An 18,075-nucleotide genomic window follows, 5' to 3' on the forward strand; every position below is an offset into this window, starting at 1 on the left:
CCTTTCTCTTCTTCCAAATGGGGCCTTGGGATGTTTTCGTCCACTTGTGAAAGCAGACCGGGCCTTGGCTTAGTGTCTCATTCAAAGTTAGCACTCCCTCACCCTCCCTCTGTACTGCACTGTTAGCCTTAGCTTTAGTGCTCAGCCCTTACAGTGAGTCCTGAAACCACAATCTTCTTTCACAAAGACTGAAGGCTGACACTGTGATAATCTGAGGAGGCGATGGCATAGTGGTGTTATTACCGAACTGCTCAATCCAGAGACCCACCTAATGTTCTGGGGACCAGGATTCAAATCCCACCCTGTTGGAATTTGAATTCACTAAAAATCTGGAATTAAGGGTCTAATGATGACCATGAAACCATTGTCAGAAAATAAAAATACCAGATTCACTAATGTTCAAGGAAGGAAACTTCCAACCTTACCCAATCTGGCCTACATGTGTCTCCTGACCAATGTGACTGACTCTTAACCACCTTTTGGCAATTAGGGATGGACAATTTTGGCCTAGCTAGTGACACCCACATCCCATGAATGAACATATTTTTAAAAATAATGCCATTCAAGATCTGTATACCAAAAATTCTTAGTGGCAGCAATGTTGTCAGGTTGTTATAGAAGATTCAGTGACACTATTTGAAGAAACACAGGGTCTGGCCAATTAGGGATGGGCAATAAATGCTGATCTAACCATTGACACCCTTATCCCATTAATGAATAAAAAAACTCATTCTACTGGTGACTTGTTCCAAGCACGTTCCTTATTTATAAACATTTGTTCATGGGATGTGGGCATCGGTAGCTGGCAAAGATTTATTGCCCATCCTGAATGGCCCTTGGAAAGGTGGCGAGAATTGGCCTCCTTCTCAAACTGCTGAAGATTGTGCAGTATAGGAACATCCACCGTGAGTCTAGATAGGGAATGACCAGATATCTTTGATCCAAGTGTCCATGAAGGAAGGGCAATATAGTTCCAAGTGGACTGTGTATGTTTCTTGGAGGTGGTGTTCTTCCCATGTATGTCCTGCTCTTGTCCTTCAAGGTGATAGCAATCACAGGTTTGGAAAATGCTGTCGAAGCAGCCTTACATTCCTCTTACAATTCAGGTTGTCGCCTTGAGGGGCTTGACTGTGTGAATTCTGCTCACATGACCACTACAATGTTGTTGAGTTTACCATTTGATGACTAGGCTGCCCGAAACGTCAATTTTGAAAAAACACTTCAACCCCAAGGCATCAATGTGGACTTCAACAGTTTCCTCATTTCCCCTTCCCCCACCTCACCCTAGTTCTAAACTTCCAGCTCAGTAACTGTCCCCATGACTTGTCCGGACTTGTCCAACCTGCCTATCTCCTTTTCCATCTATCCACTCCACCCTCTCCTCCTTGACCTATCACCTTCATCCCCTCCCCCACTCACCCATTGTACTCTATGCTACTTTTTCCCTACCCACACCCTCCTCTAGCTTATCTCTCCACGCTTCAGGCTCACAGCCTTTATTCCTGATAAAGGGCTTTTGCCCAAAACGTCGATTTCGAAGCTACTTGGATGCTGCCTGAACTGCTGTGCTCTTCCAGCACCACTAATCCAGAATCTGGTTTCCAGCATCTGCAGTCAATGTTTTTACCGAGTTGATTTTAACCCTCCTGCGAATCCTCTTGTAAGGATGCCTGCCTTGAAGAAGTTTTCCTTCTCTCTCTACAAGAATCTCAGGGAGTCCCTCTCCCACTGCAGCTCCCAGGTCATTTCCTCTGCCCTGAAACTCTTCAACCATGTCGTGAAACAAACTCAGTACTACAGCCACATTTGCTTCCTCAGTGCCTGCCTCCATAACCAACTCATCCCACACGGACTCCAGACCACCTTTAAACTAGCAGAGTTTGGACCCAAAAAGGACAAACAGTATAGACTACAGATTCAAAAACACCAGCAACAGTTCTCCTTCAAGATCCTCCGCTCCACGCTTGCAGCAATGCGCCGGCACCTAACCTCTCTACAGTCAGCCCTGCCTCAGCTGAGGGCCACACTCTCTCAGAATTGCAAATGACCCACTCTGTACTACATCCTCAGGAGAATTCATACTCTGAACAAACAGTATTTCAATTCCATCTCAAACATCAAAAACTGTTAGTACAACAAACTTTTATCCACCCACCTCCATAACCAGCACTCCTCAAACATTCCAGAAGATTCCCCTGGCCTCGGAACCTATTCCACCATTAGCCATGCGGCTGATGCAGCTACCACCCCCACGCTGATTGATGATGTCACTTCTGCCCCCATCATAGCCACTCCCACAACCACTTCCACCCCTCACAATTCCTCATGCATCACACCTGACATCACTTCTGCCCTTCACATCATCGCTGATGCCACATGCTCAGTGACTCCCGCCACCCCTACTGCCGTGGTCACCACCACTTCCGCCCCCACCAGCGCCACTCACCTGCATTCTGCTGACATGCCCCCCACAGCACTATCCCCACCCCCCAGAGCCCCAAGGGGAACACTTCCCTTGCTCATGACTCCACCCCCATTTCCCCCACTATCACACCCACTCCAGTTACAGGTTCCGCCCCCACTCCCAGCTCTACACCCACACCAGATCCCAGCTCCCAGCCCTGCCGAGTTTTCACCAATCCCCCCAGACCTCCCCCTCACTGAGGACGAACGATCAGTCCTCAGCAAAGGACTCACCTTCATCCCCCTCCGTCCACGCATCAATTAATTTAATACACGCCGTGATGTCGAACAATTCTTCCGTCGCCTCCACCTCCGAGCTTACTTTCACAATCAGGACTCCCGCCCACCTTCCGAGGACCTCTTCGCCCACCTCCAACACACTGCATCCACCTGGACACCCCGCGCTGGCCTATTACCTGCCCTCGACCTCTTCATTTCCAACTGCCGCCGGGACATTAACCGCCTCAACCTGTCTACCTCCCTCCCCAACTCCAACCTCTCACTCTCACAACGCACAGCCTTCCAATCCCTCTGGTCCAATCCCAACCTCACCATCAAGCCAGCGGATAAAGGGGGTGCAGTGGTAGTCTGGCGCACTGACCTCTACACCGCTGAAGCCAAATGTCAAATCGAGGACACCTCTTCCTACTGCCCCCTCGACCATGACCCCACCCCCCATCGCCAACCCATCATCTCCCAGACTATACAGAACCTCATCACCTCAGGAGATCTCCCACCCACAGCTTCCAACTTCATAGTCCAGGAACCCTGCACTGCCCGGTTCTACCTCCTTCCCAAGATCCACAAGCCTGACCACCCTGGCCAACCCATTGTCTCAGCATGCTCCTGCCCCACTGAACTCATCTCTACCTACCGCGACACTGTCCTATTCCCCCTAGTCCAGGAACTCCCCACATACGTTCGAGACACCACCCACGCCCTCCACCTCCTCCAAGACTTCCGTTTCCCTGGCCCCCAACGCCTTATCTTCACCATGGATATCCAATCCCTCTACACCTCCATCCGCCATGACCAGGGCCTCCAAGCCCTCCATTCTTTCCTCTCCAGACGTCCCCAACAGTACCCTTCCACTGACACTCTCATTCGTTTGGCCGAACTGGTCCTCACCCTTAACAATTTCTCCTTTGAATCCTCCCACTTGCTCCAGAACAAAGGGGTAGCCATGGGCACACGTATGGGCCCCAGCTATGCCTGTCTCTTTGTTGGCTACGTAGAGCAGTTGATCTTCCGTAATTACACCAGCACCACTCCCCAACTCTTCCTCCGCTACATTGATGACTGCATTGGCGCCACCTCGTGCTCCCCCGAGGAGGTTGAGCAATTCATCAACTTCACCAACACATTCCACCCTGACCTTAAATTTCCCTGGACCATCTCTGATACCTCCCTCCCCTTCCTGGACCTCTCCATCTCCATTAATGACGACCGACTTGACACTGACATTTTTTACAAACCCACCGAATCCCACAGCTACCTGGATTACACCTCTTACCACCCTACCTCTTGCAAAAATGCCATCCTGTATTCCCAATTCCTCCGCCTTCGCCAGATCTGCTCCCAGGAGGACCAGTTCCACCACAGAACCCACCAGATGGCCTCCTTCTTTAGAGACCGCAATTTCCCTTCCCATGTGGTTAAAGATGCCCTCCAACACATCTCGTCTACATCCCGCACCTCCGCCCTTAGACCCCACCCCTCCAACCGTAACAAGGACCGTAACGCCCCTGGTGCTCACCTTCCACCCTACCAACCTTCGCATAAACCAAATCATCCGCCGACATTTCCGCCACCTCCAAACAGACCCCACTACCAGGGATATATTTCCCTCCCCACCCCTTTCCGCCTTCCGCAAGGACCGTTCCCTCCGCGACTACCTGGTCAGGTCCACGCCCCCAAACAACCCACCCTCCAATCCTGGCACTTTCCCCTGCCACCGCAGGAACTGTAAAACCTGCGCCCACACCTCCTCCCTCACCTCTATCCAAGGCCCTAAAGGAGCCTTCCACATCCATCAAAGTTTTACTTGCACATCCACTAATATCATTTATTGTATCTGTTGCTCCCGATGTGGCCCAACATTTCAACTCCCCCTCCCACTCTGCCAAGAACATGAAGGTCCTGGGCCTCTTTCACCGCCGCTCCCTCACCACCAGGAAGAACGCCTCATCTTCCGCCTCGGAACACTTCAACCCCAAGGCATCAATGTGGACTTCAACAGTTTCCTCATTTCCCCTTCCCCCACCTCACCCTAGTTCTAAATTTCCAGCTCAGTAACTGTCCCCATGACTTGTCCGGACTTGTCCGACCTGCCTATCTCCTTTTCCACCTATCCACTCCACCCTCTCCTCCTTGACCTATCGCCTTCATCCCCTCCCCCACTCACCCATTGTTCTCTATGCTACTCTCTCCCCACCCCCACCCTCCTCTAGCTTATCTCTCCACGCTTCAGGCTCACTGCCTTTATTCCTGATGAATAGTCCGATTTCGAAGCTACTTGGATGCTGCCTGAACTGCTGTGCTCTTCCAGCACCACTAATCCAGAATCTCTGTAATGAAGTACTTTTGCTCTTTGCTTCAGACCATCATATTCTAGGATCCAAGTGATCACCAGTGAGCGGAGGAAGATGGGCATCCACAGAAAGTGAAGAGGAAAGCTGGGGGCAGGACTGAGTGGAAATCAAAGGTATTCTGTAAACATCAACGTTGACATTATAGAACAGGTGGGGAACAGGTGGGAAAGTTTAAAGAACTACCCTTCTGTGTTGACTATTGGTCCACCTTGGCTCACTTCAGCCCGTTGAGTCTGCTCCACCATTCAATGATAACATGGCAGATCTAATTATCGTCAACTCCACTTTCTTGCTTTTTCTCCATAATCCTGGATTCCCTTACTGATTTAAAAAAAACTGTGTATCTCTTCCTTGAACATACTTAACCACCCACCCATGACAGCCCTCCTGGTGAACAATTCAACAGATTCACTAACTTCTGAGAGAAGAAATTACTCCTCATCCCTGTCTGAAATTTTAGACACCTGTCTCTGAAAGGACGTCCTTTGGCCCTAGACTTTGCCCATAAGGGAAAACATCTACCCTGTCAAGTTTACTAAGAGTCTTGTCTGTTCCAATAAGGTTGCCTTTCATTCTTCTAAATTCCAGTGCAAACCCAACAACTTTCATCATAAGACAGTCTTTCCATACCTAGTACCCATCTCGTGAACCTTCTTTGGACTGCCTCCAATGCCAGTGTAGCTTTCCTTAGGTAGGGGGCACAAAACTGTTCACAGCTGTGGCCTGACTATTGCTCTGTGTAGTTTTGGCAAAGCTTCCCAAATCTTCGTATTACATTCCTTTTGAAATAAAGGCCAACATTCAGTTTGCCTTCCCTGTCACCTGCTGAATTTGGATGTTAGCTTTTTGTGATTTTTGCAGAAAGGTTCCTGAATCCCTTATTTGCAGTTTTTCTCCATTTGAGTACAATGCAGCCCCTCTATTCTTTCTGTCAAAGTGCAAAACCATACATTTTCCCACATTATATTCTACCTATCAAATTTTTTCCCACTCACTTAATTGTCTGTCTTCCTCTGCAGACTCTTGTGTTATCCTCAGCACTTGCCTTCCCACATGGCTGCTGGTGGAACCCCCACAAACATGGACGCACTCTGAAATCCAGACAGATGTGGGCATTTGTTATAATTCTCCTGTATGTACAGTGCAAGGTGCTGCATTCCATGATCTGGCTATGTTTCAACTTTTCTGAATTACGCTGTGGAACAGGATTAGAGACAATTGGCAACACCAAAACAATTACACAGATGCTTAAAAGATGTGAGTGCACCCCAGTAGAACTACTTTAATAGCTTCCCTTTGTGCCTTGTATGGTGACTGAGGTTTCCACAAAAAAAAATCCTTGGTCATCATTTCCCGTCAGTGACGCTATCCACAACTTCTAAATTTACTGCCAGTCATCTCTCATTTTCCACAATTTTCCTTTGAGTCCTCACTTTAGTTCCTGATTCTCCTCTTTCCCTGTCCTGACCCTCCCTTTCATCCTCATAGATTCTTGACATTTTTCACACAACAGCAGCTGGTTGAACCCATGGGTGAAAATACCCACCCTCACTGAGAACGCATCCAAATGTAATGGTATTTTTAGATACCACATAGAAGAATTTATGTACATACAGAAAATCAACAAGTTGGCACCACTACTTACTGAGTCCTGAAGGACTGTTCTGCCAGACTGGGCCTGCAGCAGATGGTGAGGGAAACAAATAAAATCCAACTTAATTTCACTCTCACCACTCCACATTTAAAAGAGGCATCTGTGCATGATGGTATTAGGCATCTTGACTATCAGTTCTTCAGTCCATGTTCACACTGAGAATATTATCCATCATGTTTTGTGGCACTACCACTGCGCTGAATAGAACAGATCCAGAATAGGTCTAGCAGATCGAAATGGATTTTCATGCGGGCCTGTGCTCCTTCAGTAGCAGCAAAATCGTATTCAACTACGATTTGTAACCTCATGGCCTGGCAAATCTTTCACTCTACTATTACCGTTGAGCCAGGGGTTTAAGCCTGGTTCAATCAGGAGTGCAGAAAGGTGTGCTAAGAGTGTCTGGCATACCTAAAAATGAGGTTCCAATCTGGTGAGACTAAAATGCAGGACTCTTAGCATGCAAAACATGGAAGCAGCATCTGACAGACAGAGTAGTCCATAAGAGTAGGTCAGGTCAAAGGTCTGCAGAACTGCTCCATCCTGTTGTGAATGCTAGTGGACAAATCATTGAAGGAAGAGGCTCCATCCTCAATAAGATTGGAGCCCAGCATATCAGTGAAAGAGACAAGGCTGAGTCTTTTCTCAACTAACTGCAGCCAGAAGTGCTGAATAGTTGATACATCTTGAGGTCCCCACAGAAAATTTGTTCCACTTGATATCTAGAAACATCTGAAAGCACTGAATACAACAAAGGCTATGGGCCCTGACAACACCCAGCATGTCACTGCAGATATCTGTGTCCTCACCACCTTGTTTCAATACAACTTCAACTCGGGTATCTACACAACAATGTAGAGTATTACCCTTCTCAACCAGTGCCTCAGGATCAAGGATGACCTGCTTTGACTTTGATTCAATGTATTCTGAGATGGTTGATAAGCAGGAATGCTTTAAGGAAAACCTTAGAGCATTTCTGATGTCCTTCTGGGAGTCTTTATCTACAACCAAGTTTCAAGTAAAGTGTTATGACAAAGCAGTGAATCCTTCTGCTAGTTAAACCAAACACACAGAAAAGCTCACCTCGCCTCATAATCTGCTAAAATATAAGTGACAGAGAACTCCCAAATACTACTATTTTAAAGAAAAATGATCAATTTATTCTTTAACTCTAAAAGTGAACATAAAGCAACAAATATTTGCAACTCTAAGCCTCCTTTATCCTAACTACTTATTATCTGCCTCCAACTCTATAACAATATATTGATCCAATAAAAGCCTCTATTAAAATTATATCAACTTTATTTTCAAAAGCAGGGAGCGGCTGTCATTGGTGTCTATCTTCCTGTGGCTGAAGATCTACCTGGGTTGTCTTCGGTCCTTGGCTGCAAATTGTTTCATATGAAAACGGTACCTTTGAAAGAGATTGTTTTGGATGGCAGTCTCTCTCTAGATAGCAGGTTACTCTCTCTCACTAACTAACTCTCAAAATGCCAGCTACTTTATACCCCAAACATCGGATTGTCTCATTGGGTCGATGTTGTCACAACAGTAAAATTCAAAGTTGATTGTGTTTTAGTATCCTGGTGCATAATTTAAACTGGTTAAATTCAAATATTGGTCTAAACAACTGAAGTATGTAGTTTACAAACACATGTTACATATTTTCAATTTTCCAGTATATTCTGAAACTTCTAGTCAGTCACATGATAGTTGCCTGCAAATTCTCACTGCCAAAACAGCTTTCACTCTCTCTTAAAGATACATTCCATGCCTTCAACTTCATAACAAGAGCACAAACTTTGAGAATCTAGCATCAGGCATATGAACAAGATGTCTTCCCAATGGACTGTTAATGCTGAGCAAGCTGGCTTGGAAGTGGATACTGTTATTGGACTGTCTTTTTCCCCATCAAGTTGGAGGATCATTTGAAGGTGGTGGGACTTCTCTGGTGTTATCAAATACCTGCTGTAAGTTGCTCAACTCTCTGAAACTTGTAGAAACACAAAGTTACTGCTGCTTGTTAAAATGCAACCTCAGACTTAGATTTCAGTTTCTTGACCCCAAATGATTTTCTTTCCCCTGTCAGTTAGCTCAAGGCTAAACTGGCACATTGGAAGTGATGATGACTTTTGTAATCTGTCTTCTTCAAGATGAGGCTCCCAAGATGTAGAAAATAGTCCCATTTTCTAGGATTGTGTCATTGATCTTTTTTGACAGTGTCCAGGTGTTTTGCTATGGAAGTTGGTTGGAAGAGGACCTTAGTTTTCTGGGTGTTTACTGAAAACTCCATTTTCTCACATACTTCAGAAAAGGAATCAACATTGGCCTGGAGTTTGGAGTCTGAGCAAGTACACACATAGATGTGTACCTGCATACTGAAGCCTTATAACTGAAGTTTGAGTGGTTTTGGATTGAAGGTAGCCATGTTTGACACCAGTTTTCTGTGAGATAGGGTTTCTGGTAGTTCCATTGGTAAGGATCATATATGTCATCATGGATTTTGTGGAGGACGGTGACAATTTTCTGAGGGCAGCCAAAATGAGGATATTATGTAAGCATTAATGTTTGACAAATTCAAAGGGTTTTGTAGGGTTGAAAAAGGTGATAAACAGTGATTGGTCCTGTTTCTTGTGATTTTCATGAAATTGCTGCACAACAACGATGACATCCCATGCTTTTTGTTGGGTGAAAACCTCATTGTCTAGAAGGTGTTCCTCAGCCACTGAGTGGAGTTGATTGAGCAGGATCCTTGCAGGTGTGATCTGACTATCCACTCAAAGCAGGTTCAATCCCCAGTCCAGTTAATTATCACCCAACATTTTACACTTGAACACAGGTAAAATTATGGGATGTTTTGCAACTAGATGAGATGGGGAAGTCAGCTCCCCTATTTTTAAGGATCCTGATTGACCGCAACAATGTTTAACATATTTTTTAGTTTGCAGCTCTCTCATAATTCAATTAAAATGCAATTTGCTGATTCAAATTAAGGGGCCATTAACAGCCATTCTTGAGTGAAAGAATATATAGACTGGAAAAAATAAATGAGTCAAGTTGGCACAGATGAAGAGTTGATAGAATGCTTCCAGGGCAGTTTCTTCGAACAGCACATTCTGAAGCCAACCAGATAGCAGTCTGTACGAGACCCAGTATTGTACAATTACCTCAGAATGAAAGTGTTCTTAGGTAGCAGCAACAAAAAGATGGAATTTTATGTTTAGTTTGAGAGGGAGCAGTGTGGGTTGAATACTAGTATTTTAAACTTTAATAAGGGCATAAAAGCAGAGCTAGCCAAAGTCAACTGGCAAATTGAGATAAGTCAGTACAAATACTGTGGTAAACAATTATGGGGATATTGCAGAATACATTCCAATGAAAAAGAAAAAAAAATTCCAAAGGGTGAACTCACTATCCATGGCTAACTAAAAGTTGAAGATGGTATCAAACATTGACGGAAATCACAAAGATGGGTGGCAGATCAGAAGATTGAGTTGAATATATATTTTTTGAAAATCAAAGAATGATCAAAAGATTGGGGAAACATTAAAGTATGAGAAAAAGCCAACTGGAAAAACAACAAAAAATGGGTTTCAATAGATATATAAAGTTGAAAAAAAACAAATCAGCTTTGGTTTTATAGAAAGTGAGTCTGGGGAATTAATAATGGAAAATGAGGAAATGGCAATTTAATTGAACAGGTGCTGTGAATAAATCTTGACTACAAAGGACAATAAGTAATATCCTAAAAATAGCTGGAAATCAGGAAATGGAAGGGAGGAACCCAAGAAAATTACAGTCACCAGGGAAGTGAGAATGAGCAAATTATTGTATCTATGTGCTGGCATATTCTTGGATCCTGACGGACTTCATCCTAGACACTATACTTAAAAGAGGTTGTGAATGGGACAGTCAATGCATTGGCTTTAATTTTTCAAAATTCCTTTGATTCAGGGAAGGTTTATTTAAATTGGAAAATAGTGAACATTTCATTCTTTTACTTGAGAAGGGAGACAGAAAGCAGAAAACTACAGATCAGTTAGTTTAACATCTGAACAGAGAGAAAATGTTGAAGCTATGCTTAAAGATATTATTGCGGGGCACTTAGAAAAACTCAAGGTAATCAAGCAGAGTAAACATAATTTTGTGAACAGAGATACACTTTTAACTAATTTATTGGAGTTCCTTGAGGACATAACATAAACTGTGGATAAAGGGAGACAAATCTAAGTACTGTACGTAGATTTCTAGAAGGTACTTGATAGTGTGCCACTTCAAAGTTTATTTGGAAAGCTCATTATGTAGAGGGTGAGGTATTGGCATGGATAGAAGATTGGCTAATAACAGAGAATAGGTACAAATGGGTTACTTTCTTGTTGGCAAGATGTAATGAGTGGCATATCACATGCATCAGGGCCAGAGTCTGAACTGTTTACAATTTATATAAATGACTTGCATGAAGGAACCAACCGTACAGTTGCTAAATTTTCTGAATACAGGCAGTCCCTGCGTTGCAAGCAGGTTCCTTTCTTGAGTATGTTCACAAGTTAATTTGGAGGCAATTTGAAACACAAGACAATATAAAATAGTTGTTTTGGTTTTGAGCCTTTTGGATCTTTAAAATTAATATTAATACACCTCTGTATGGGACCTCATTTGTAAGTATGAGTGTTCATAAGTTGGATGTTTGTAGATGGGCACTGCCTGTACACAATAAGTAGGAAAGTAAGTTTATAAAAGAACATTAAGAGGTGACAAAGGAATATAGCACAAAAAACAGAAATGGCTGGCGTAACTCAACAGGTTGAGAAACATATGTGGAGGAAAAAAGCAGAGTTAACATTTCGAGTCTAGTGACTCATCATCAGAACTTATGATCAGAGTTCTGATGAAGGGTCACTGAACTTGAAAAGTTAACCCTGCTTTCTTCCCACATGTGCTGCCAGACCTGTTGAGTTTCACCAGCAATTTCTGTTTTTGTTTCAGATCTCCAGCATCTGCAGTTCTTTGTTTTATTTGTACAAAGGAATGTAGATAGGTTAGGTGAGTGGGGAAATGGAATACAATGTGGGAATTGTAAAATTGTCTGTTTCGGCAGGATGCTTAAAAAAGTATTATCTAAATGGTTACAAATTACAGAGCTCAGAGATACAGAGTGATGTGGATGGTCTAGCACACAAATTGCAAATTGTTTATATGGAAGCTCAGCAAGTAATTAGGAAAGTAAATGGAATGTGATAATGTATAGCAAGGGAATTTAATAGAAAAATGAGATGGTTATGCTTCAGTTATACACGGCATTGATGAGACCACATCTGGAGAACTGTGAACAGAATTGGTCTCCTTATTTAAGGAAGGATGTAAATGTATTGGAAGTTGTTCAGAGGCTTAATACATTAATACATGGAATAGGCAGCTTGTTGGAGAGGCTAGGCTTATATCTGGATGTAGGTTTGCTCATTGACCTGAAAGGTTCATTTCCAGATGTTTCATTACTTTACTAGGTAACATCTTCAGTGGGCCTCACACAAAGCAATGCTGAAAATTTCTGCTTTCTATTTATATTTTTGGGTATCTTTGGGTTGATGATATCATTTCCTGTGATGTTATTTCCTGTGGTGAAGTCACTTTCTGTTTCTTTCCTCAGGGGGTGGTAGATTGGGTCTAACTTGATGTGCTTGTTGATAGAGTTCCGGTTGGAATGCCATGCTTCTAGGAATTCTCGTGCATGTCTTTGTTTGGCTTGTCCTAGGATGGATGTGTTGTCCCAGTCGAAGTGGTGTCATTCCTCATCCGTATGTGAGGATACGAGTGAGAGAGGGTCATGAACACCAACTAGCCACAAAAAGACATGACCCATCCATCCTAGGATAAGCCAAACAAAGAGACGCACGAGAATTCCTAGAAGCATGACATTCCAACCGGAACTCTATCAAAAATCACATCAAGTTAGATCCCATCTGCCACCCCCTGAGGAAAGGAACAGAAAGTGACTACACCACAGGAAATGACATCACCAACCCAAAGCAACCCAAACATATAAATAGAAAGCTGAAATTTTCAGCATTGCTTTGCATGAGGCCCACTGAAGATGTTACCTAGTAAGGTAATGAAACATCTGGAAATGAACCTTTCAGCTCAGCAGCAAACCTACATCCAAAATCTCAACCTGAGCTTCAAATCTTCTCAAAACTTGCTAGGCTGTTGGAGTTTACAAGAGCGAGAGGTAACTTGATTGAAAAACATGGAATCCTGAGAGATCTTGATAGCGTGGATACGGAAAGGAATCCAGAACCAGAAGTCACTCAAGATGTTGAGTCACCCATCTAAGACACAGGTCTGGAGAAACCTTTTCTCAGAAATTTGACAGCCTTTGGAATATTGTTCCTCAAAAGGTAGTGAAAACAGACTATTGAATATTTTTAAGGTAGGGCTGGCTAAGTTCTTGATAAGCAAGGCAGTGAAAGACTTTTGATGGCAGGCAGAAAGATGCAATAATTATATCAGCCATAATTTTTTTGAATATCAAGGTATGCTTGAGGTCCAAGTAACTACTTCTGCTCCTTGTGCCAAAATTGAAGTCAAAGGGAATCAGGTGGGATGACTCTCTGAGGTTGGTATCACCTCTCGCATAAGGGCTGTTGTCCCTACTTCAGAGCCAGGTGGTCTGGGTCCATATCCCACCTACTCCTAGAGATGTGTAATAACATCTCCAAACAAGTTGATTAGAAAATAACTTACAACTACAGTCATCTTTAGTTATAAGAGGCCAATTATATCAAGTTCAGAACATTGTTGCAGAACAGGCATGTCATGACACAGCTCTGGAGTAGATAGGAATTGAACACAGACCTCCTGGCTCAAAGGTAGGGATACTACTACTGCACCACAAGAACCCTCCTTCACTAGAGAACATTAACTTTACTCAACCTGTTCAGAGATGTTATTACACAGCTCTGGAGAAGGTGGGACTTGGATCTAGTCTCCTAGCCCAGAGGTAGGAACATTACTACAGCACAACAACCTTTCTTCACTAATGGATACTTCTCTATATCCAACTACTGTCAGATGTTTCTTCAATTTACTGTATAGTATACAAGACGCACTGCAGCAAGTCAACAGCAAAACTGTCACTGGGGAAAAAAAAAACCTAGAACTCCTTTCCTGAAAGTACCAGACAAATGCAGCAGGTAATCAGGAAGACTGATGGAATATTGGCCTTTATATCAAGAGGATTGGAGTAAAAGAGTAGTGAAGTCTTACTAGAACTGTACAAGGTGCTGATGAGACCACATCTGGAGGATTGTGGGCAATTTTAGTTCCCTTACTGCAGTAAGGGAATGACTTCATTGGAAGTAGTTCAGAGGTTTACTAAAAATGATCCCTGGTGTGGAGAGATTGTCTTATGACCAAAGGCTAAACAGGTTGGGACTCCACTCACTAGAATTTAGAAAAATGAGAAGTGATCTCATCGATAGGATTCTTAAGGGGCTTGACAGGGAAAACGCTGAGAGGATGTTTCCCCTCATGGGAAGAGTCAAGGACCAGAGGGCAGTTTCAGAATAAAAAAAGGCACCAGTTTAAGACAGAGATACAGAAGAATTTCTTCTGAGTTGTCTTTAGAATTCTTTGCCACAGAGTACTTGTGTATTTAAGGCTAGGACAGAGATTCTGCTCAGTCAGGGAATCAAGGATTTTGGGGAAAGCACAGGAACCTGAGGAATATTTGATCAGCAATGATCCTATTGAATGGCAGAGCAGGCTCAAGAGGAACATGAGTAAGCTGCTCATCCTGTTTATTGTAGTCTCAAAATTTTGAACAGATGGGTTCCATTGTTATTTTATACAGTTGTAAGGTTAATTATTGGTCTCCATTCACTTTCTTGTATTAAAACGTGTGCTATTTTAGGACATACCGTCACAGTTTTTATTTTCCTGCTTTTTAATTGCACTTATTATTTTAAAAAGAATTCTCATGCTGGTTCTTGTTTTTGCAATCTCCTGCTTGAGGACTTTAGCAGATATGAATGGGTATTATTCTGCCTTTCTTGCTTTCACTAATCTTGGCATTGTTTTGACTTTCAGTTTCAGTATTACAGAAGCAATATCTGAACTTGAGCCCAAAGTGACTGTTGTTTGCTTCAGCTAATTCAGTAAACTGCACCGTCCTAAGAACTGCCAGAAGAAATCCAATGACCGAATGGACACCTTACTTTCTAAAATTTGAGATCATCATCATTTGGGGTCCTGAATATCATAAGTTCTGTCAGCCACTGGGCTATCTGCTCGTTTATAGCACTGGATGGTTTTTATTTATTCGTTTCCATTGGTAAGCATGCCACCAATGGTGATCTTGCTGCAAAAGAGATTTGATGTAGGTTTTAAAACAAAATTGTCTCTTGACAGAATAAATAGAAACTATTCCCATTGTTGGAAGAGTCAAGATCCAGAGGACACAGATCTAAAGGAAGTAACAAAAGAATCAAATATTTTAAGGGATACTTTTTTTCATTAAAAAGTAATTGATTAATGTCTGAACTGCATTGCCCAAGATGATAAGAGACAAATTCAGATTGTGAATTTGAAGAGGGAATTGGAGAAGCATCTAAAATAAATATTTGTATTGGCCGGAAAAGAGCAGGAAAAATCAGCTAAATCCCAAACCAGTTGTAGAGGTACTGAATATTGTGCAGTCATTAGTAAACATTCCACTTTTACTTTATAATGGAAGGAAGGTCATTGACTCAACGGTTGACACTGCCTCAAGAAACTGCTACAGCAATATCTCAGGAAGGAATTGATTAGCCTCCCAGCAACCATAACTATCTTCTTCTGTTCTAGTTATGACTCAACCAACCAATGGGGACTCTCCCACTCTGTTGGTTCAAGTTTTGCCAGGGGTTCCTTATGCCAATCTGAACCAAAAACTGCCTTTATTTCAAGTTACCCAAACTATGTATTAGGTTATTTCTGTGGGGGTGCTATCAGGTAGCACTTAATGACGATGACGACGACGACCCTGATGGGACAGTAATTGGCCAGGGTGCTTTTGTCCTGCTTTTTGTGAACATGACATGCCAGATTGTTTTCCACGCTGTTACATAGATGCCCAAAGTATTCTGATATGTTCATTATATGTTTTGTAAGTTAGACCTGGATTGTAGATGCTCAGGAAGGCAAGCATTTTTCAGAGAACTTTCATAAGTATTCTTGTATGGAGAATAAATTAGAATGAAAATTATGTAAATGTCATTACAATGGTTTTTGAACAAAAAGCAAAAGCCAATCTACAAAATAGAAGATTTATTTCTTATGATTTTAGCTTTACAAACTGAAAACCAGCCCTATATACAAAACAAGTTAATTCTAAAAAAATTAGTTAATTTCTATAAAGATGAAAAGATGAATCAATCTTGTTTGTGAAGAGACTCATGTGCAAAAGCATTACCATGACAAAATATACATAGCTTACAAATAGAAAGTAATAAAGATGATAAGACAAAAGAAAAAACCTCAAAACAGGGATCAAAAAATTGTATTTAAACATTGCAAAAAAAAAATAAAATTTAGATCAGAACCTCTTACACACAAAGCCAAATGAGGCAAGTTCTGCACATCAACACTGTACAAACACTTGTTTAACAAAATACAAGTGACTGACATGCCCTTGGTTGAAAACACACCACAATTTGATGTACTGTAACAGTGAGGTGCAAATACCAACATGCTGCACTGTGTTAATGAAGAAAAAGACATAATCCCTTCCAATTTCTCAGGCTGCAAAGTTGGAAAGCTTAGCCAAACCTATTCAGCCACAGATACTTTCCCAAAATGACAAATAAACAACATTTTAGAAATTCAAGTATTTGCTAGCTACAACTTTGAATTAAAATGGCTAGGAAACCAGCCCATTGTGAAATATGATTTTTTTCAATGATATTATTGACAATGGAACAAGCTGTTGCCTGCAGTTGGTAATAAAGAGCATTGTTGGAGCGACTGAAAAAGGAGGCTTTACAAAAAAATAAGAAATTTACATATATTTCAGATGTGCATCCATGAACTGCAAAGTGTTTGACAATGTTTATCAGCTTAGGGGCTTGGAAGCTCCTTCCTTGGCTAGACTATCTGCTGCTTCATTTCCTGAAAAACCAGCATGACCAGGGACATGCATCTGCAAAGCAAAAGGAAAACATACTACATTTAGACACTCACTGCTATTAACATCTAGTTTTATAATTTATATGCTTTACAAAATCAGTTTGTGAGTTGGATTTAAATAAAAGATTAAAGGAAAAATAATACATAATTGAAAACTGAGGGAAAATTGGTAACAATCCTAATGTTATTTAAAATCAAGCAAGCCTAGGTGACAGTTAAATGGTAACAAGTTCGGAGTTAAAAGTGTAAAAATATTGAACAATGGGTGACCCATATTTAGGCCACAAGATCAACACTTACCTCAGCAATATGATTATGATGTTATTTAAATGAAATAAACTAAAACTCTTTGATAAACATGATAACATCTTGATTATTCCGACATGAGAGGGGACGATCATGTCCATTATATAAATAAGTTATTCATTAGGGTCACAGAATCAAAAAGAGTCATGTTGAGGGTAAAAAATTAAACTGTTTCTATTTCTTTTTGAGGACATTAACAGCCATGAAAGTGGGTTCTGGATATGAATTCAGTTCTTTAGTTTTCATTTAGTTGGACGTTTCTCCCTGAATGTGGCAGTCTGCTGTTAGCTAAGAGCAGGCATACAGAAAAATATCACAGGAACTGTGAAATCAGTTGAGACCTGGTAGCTATGCAGAAGCTGTGGGAGTGGACTGGCAAAAAAACAGTAAGGGTCTATACAAGGCAGTGAGCGTAGAAGGCCTTTAGCAACGAGGGATGTTCCTCATTTTTAAAATTACTTGGCAAGAATTTGAGTGAAGCCCATTCTTGAGCTGAGAAGCCCACAATTGTTACCAAGTTTACAGGGTCACTCAGTGGAAAGATGTGCAAAAAATCTTGAATCTGAAGTGAATTTGAGAGCTGTAGGTTGTGTCTATGTGTTGGAAAATGTTATTCTAACATTTTTACTAATGTAGGCATTCAGCCATTTAAAAGTACAGGTCGTACAGTATTTTCAACCTAAAAAGGATACATGTATAAAATTTGAATTTTATTATCTGCCAAGACAGGCCATTTTAACATTGCTTCCTATTTGAATCAGTGCTTCACCTGAAGTCTTTTTGTTTAAAATAATGGTTTTTCAGGAACACAATTTGAGCTCTAAGTGAGGAAACTTGCATAGTATAATTTACTTTTGTTTAAAAACCAACAAAATGTTCAATTGTAGTTCTTTTACTTGATCA

The 18,075-nt window shown here is 41.9% G+C and overlaps 1 protein-coding gene and 1 long non-coding RNA gene across 2 annotated transcripts in view; one reads left to right on the forward strand and one right to left on the reverse strand.

Moving 5' to 3' along the window:
- Nucleotides 1-16,055, forward strand: part of LOC140465497 (uncharacterized) — a 16,939-nt gene extending 884 nt beyond the window's left edge. The window contains exons 2-4 of the long non-coding RNA XR_011955119.1: nucleotides 5,063-5,167; nucleotides 8,467-8,675; nucleotides 14,791-16,055. This is a non-coding gene — a long non-coding RNA (uncharacterized lncRNA). The remainder of the gene's footprint in view (nucleotides 1-5,062; nucleotides 5,168-8,466; nucleotides 8,676-14,790) is intronic.
- A 155-nt stretch (nucleotides 16,056-16,210) lies between these two features.
- Nucleotides 16,211-18,075, reverse strand: part of rnaseh1 (ribonuclease H1) — a 35,099-nt gene continuing 33,234 nt past the window's right edge. Inside the window, exon 8 of the mRNA XM_072561033.1 lies at nucleotides 16,211-16,879. Coding sequence (XP_072417134.1) covers nucleotides 16,793-16,879 — 87 coding nt within the window. The 3' untranslated portion in view covers nucleotides 16,211-16,792. The remainder of the gene's footprint in view (nucleotides 16,880-18,075) is intronic.

Source organism: Chiloscyllium punctatum, chromosome 3 (assembly GCF_047496795.1).
Source record: "Chiloscyllium punctatum isolate Juve2018m chromosome 3, sChiPun1.3, whole genome shotgun sequence".
Taxonomy (NCBI): domain Eukaryota; kingdom Metazoa; phylum Chordata; class Chondrichthyes; order Orectolobiformes; family Hemiscylliidae; genus Chiloscyllium; species Chiloscyllium punctatum.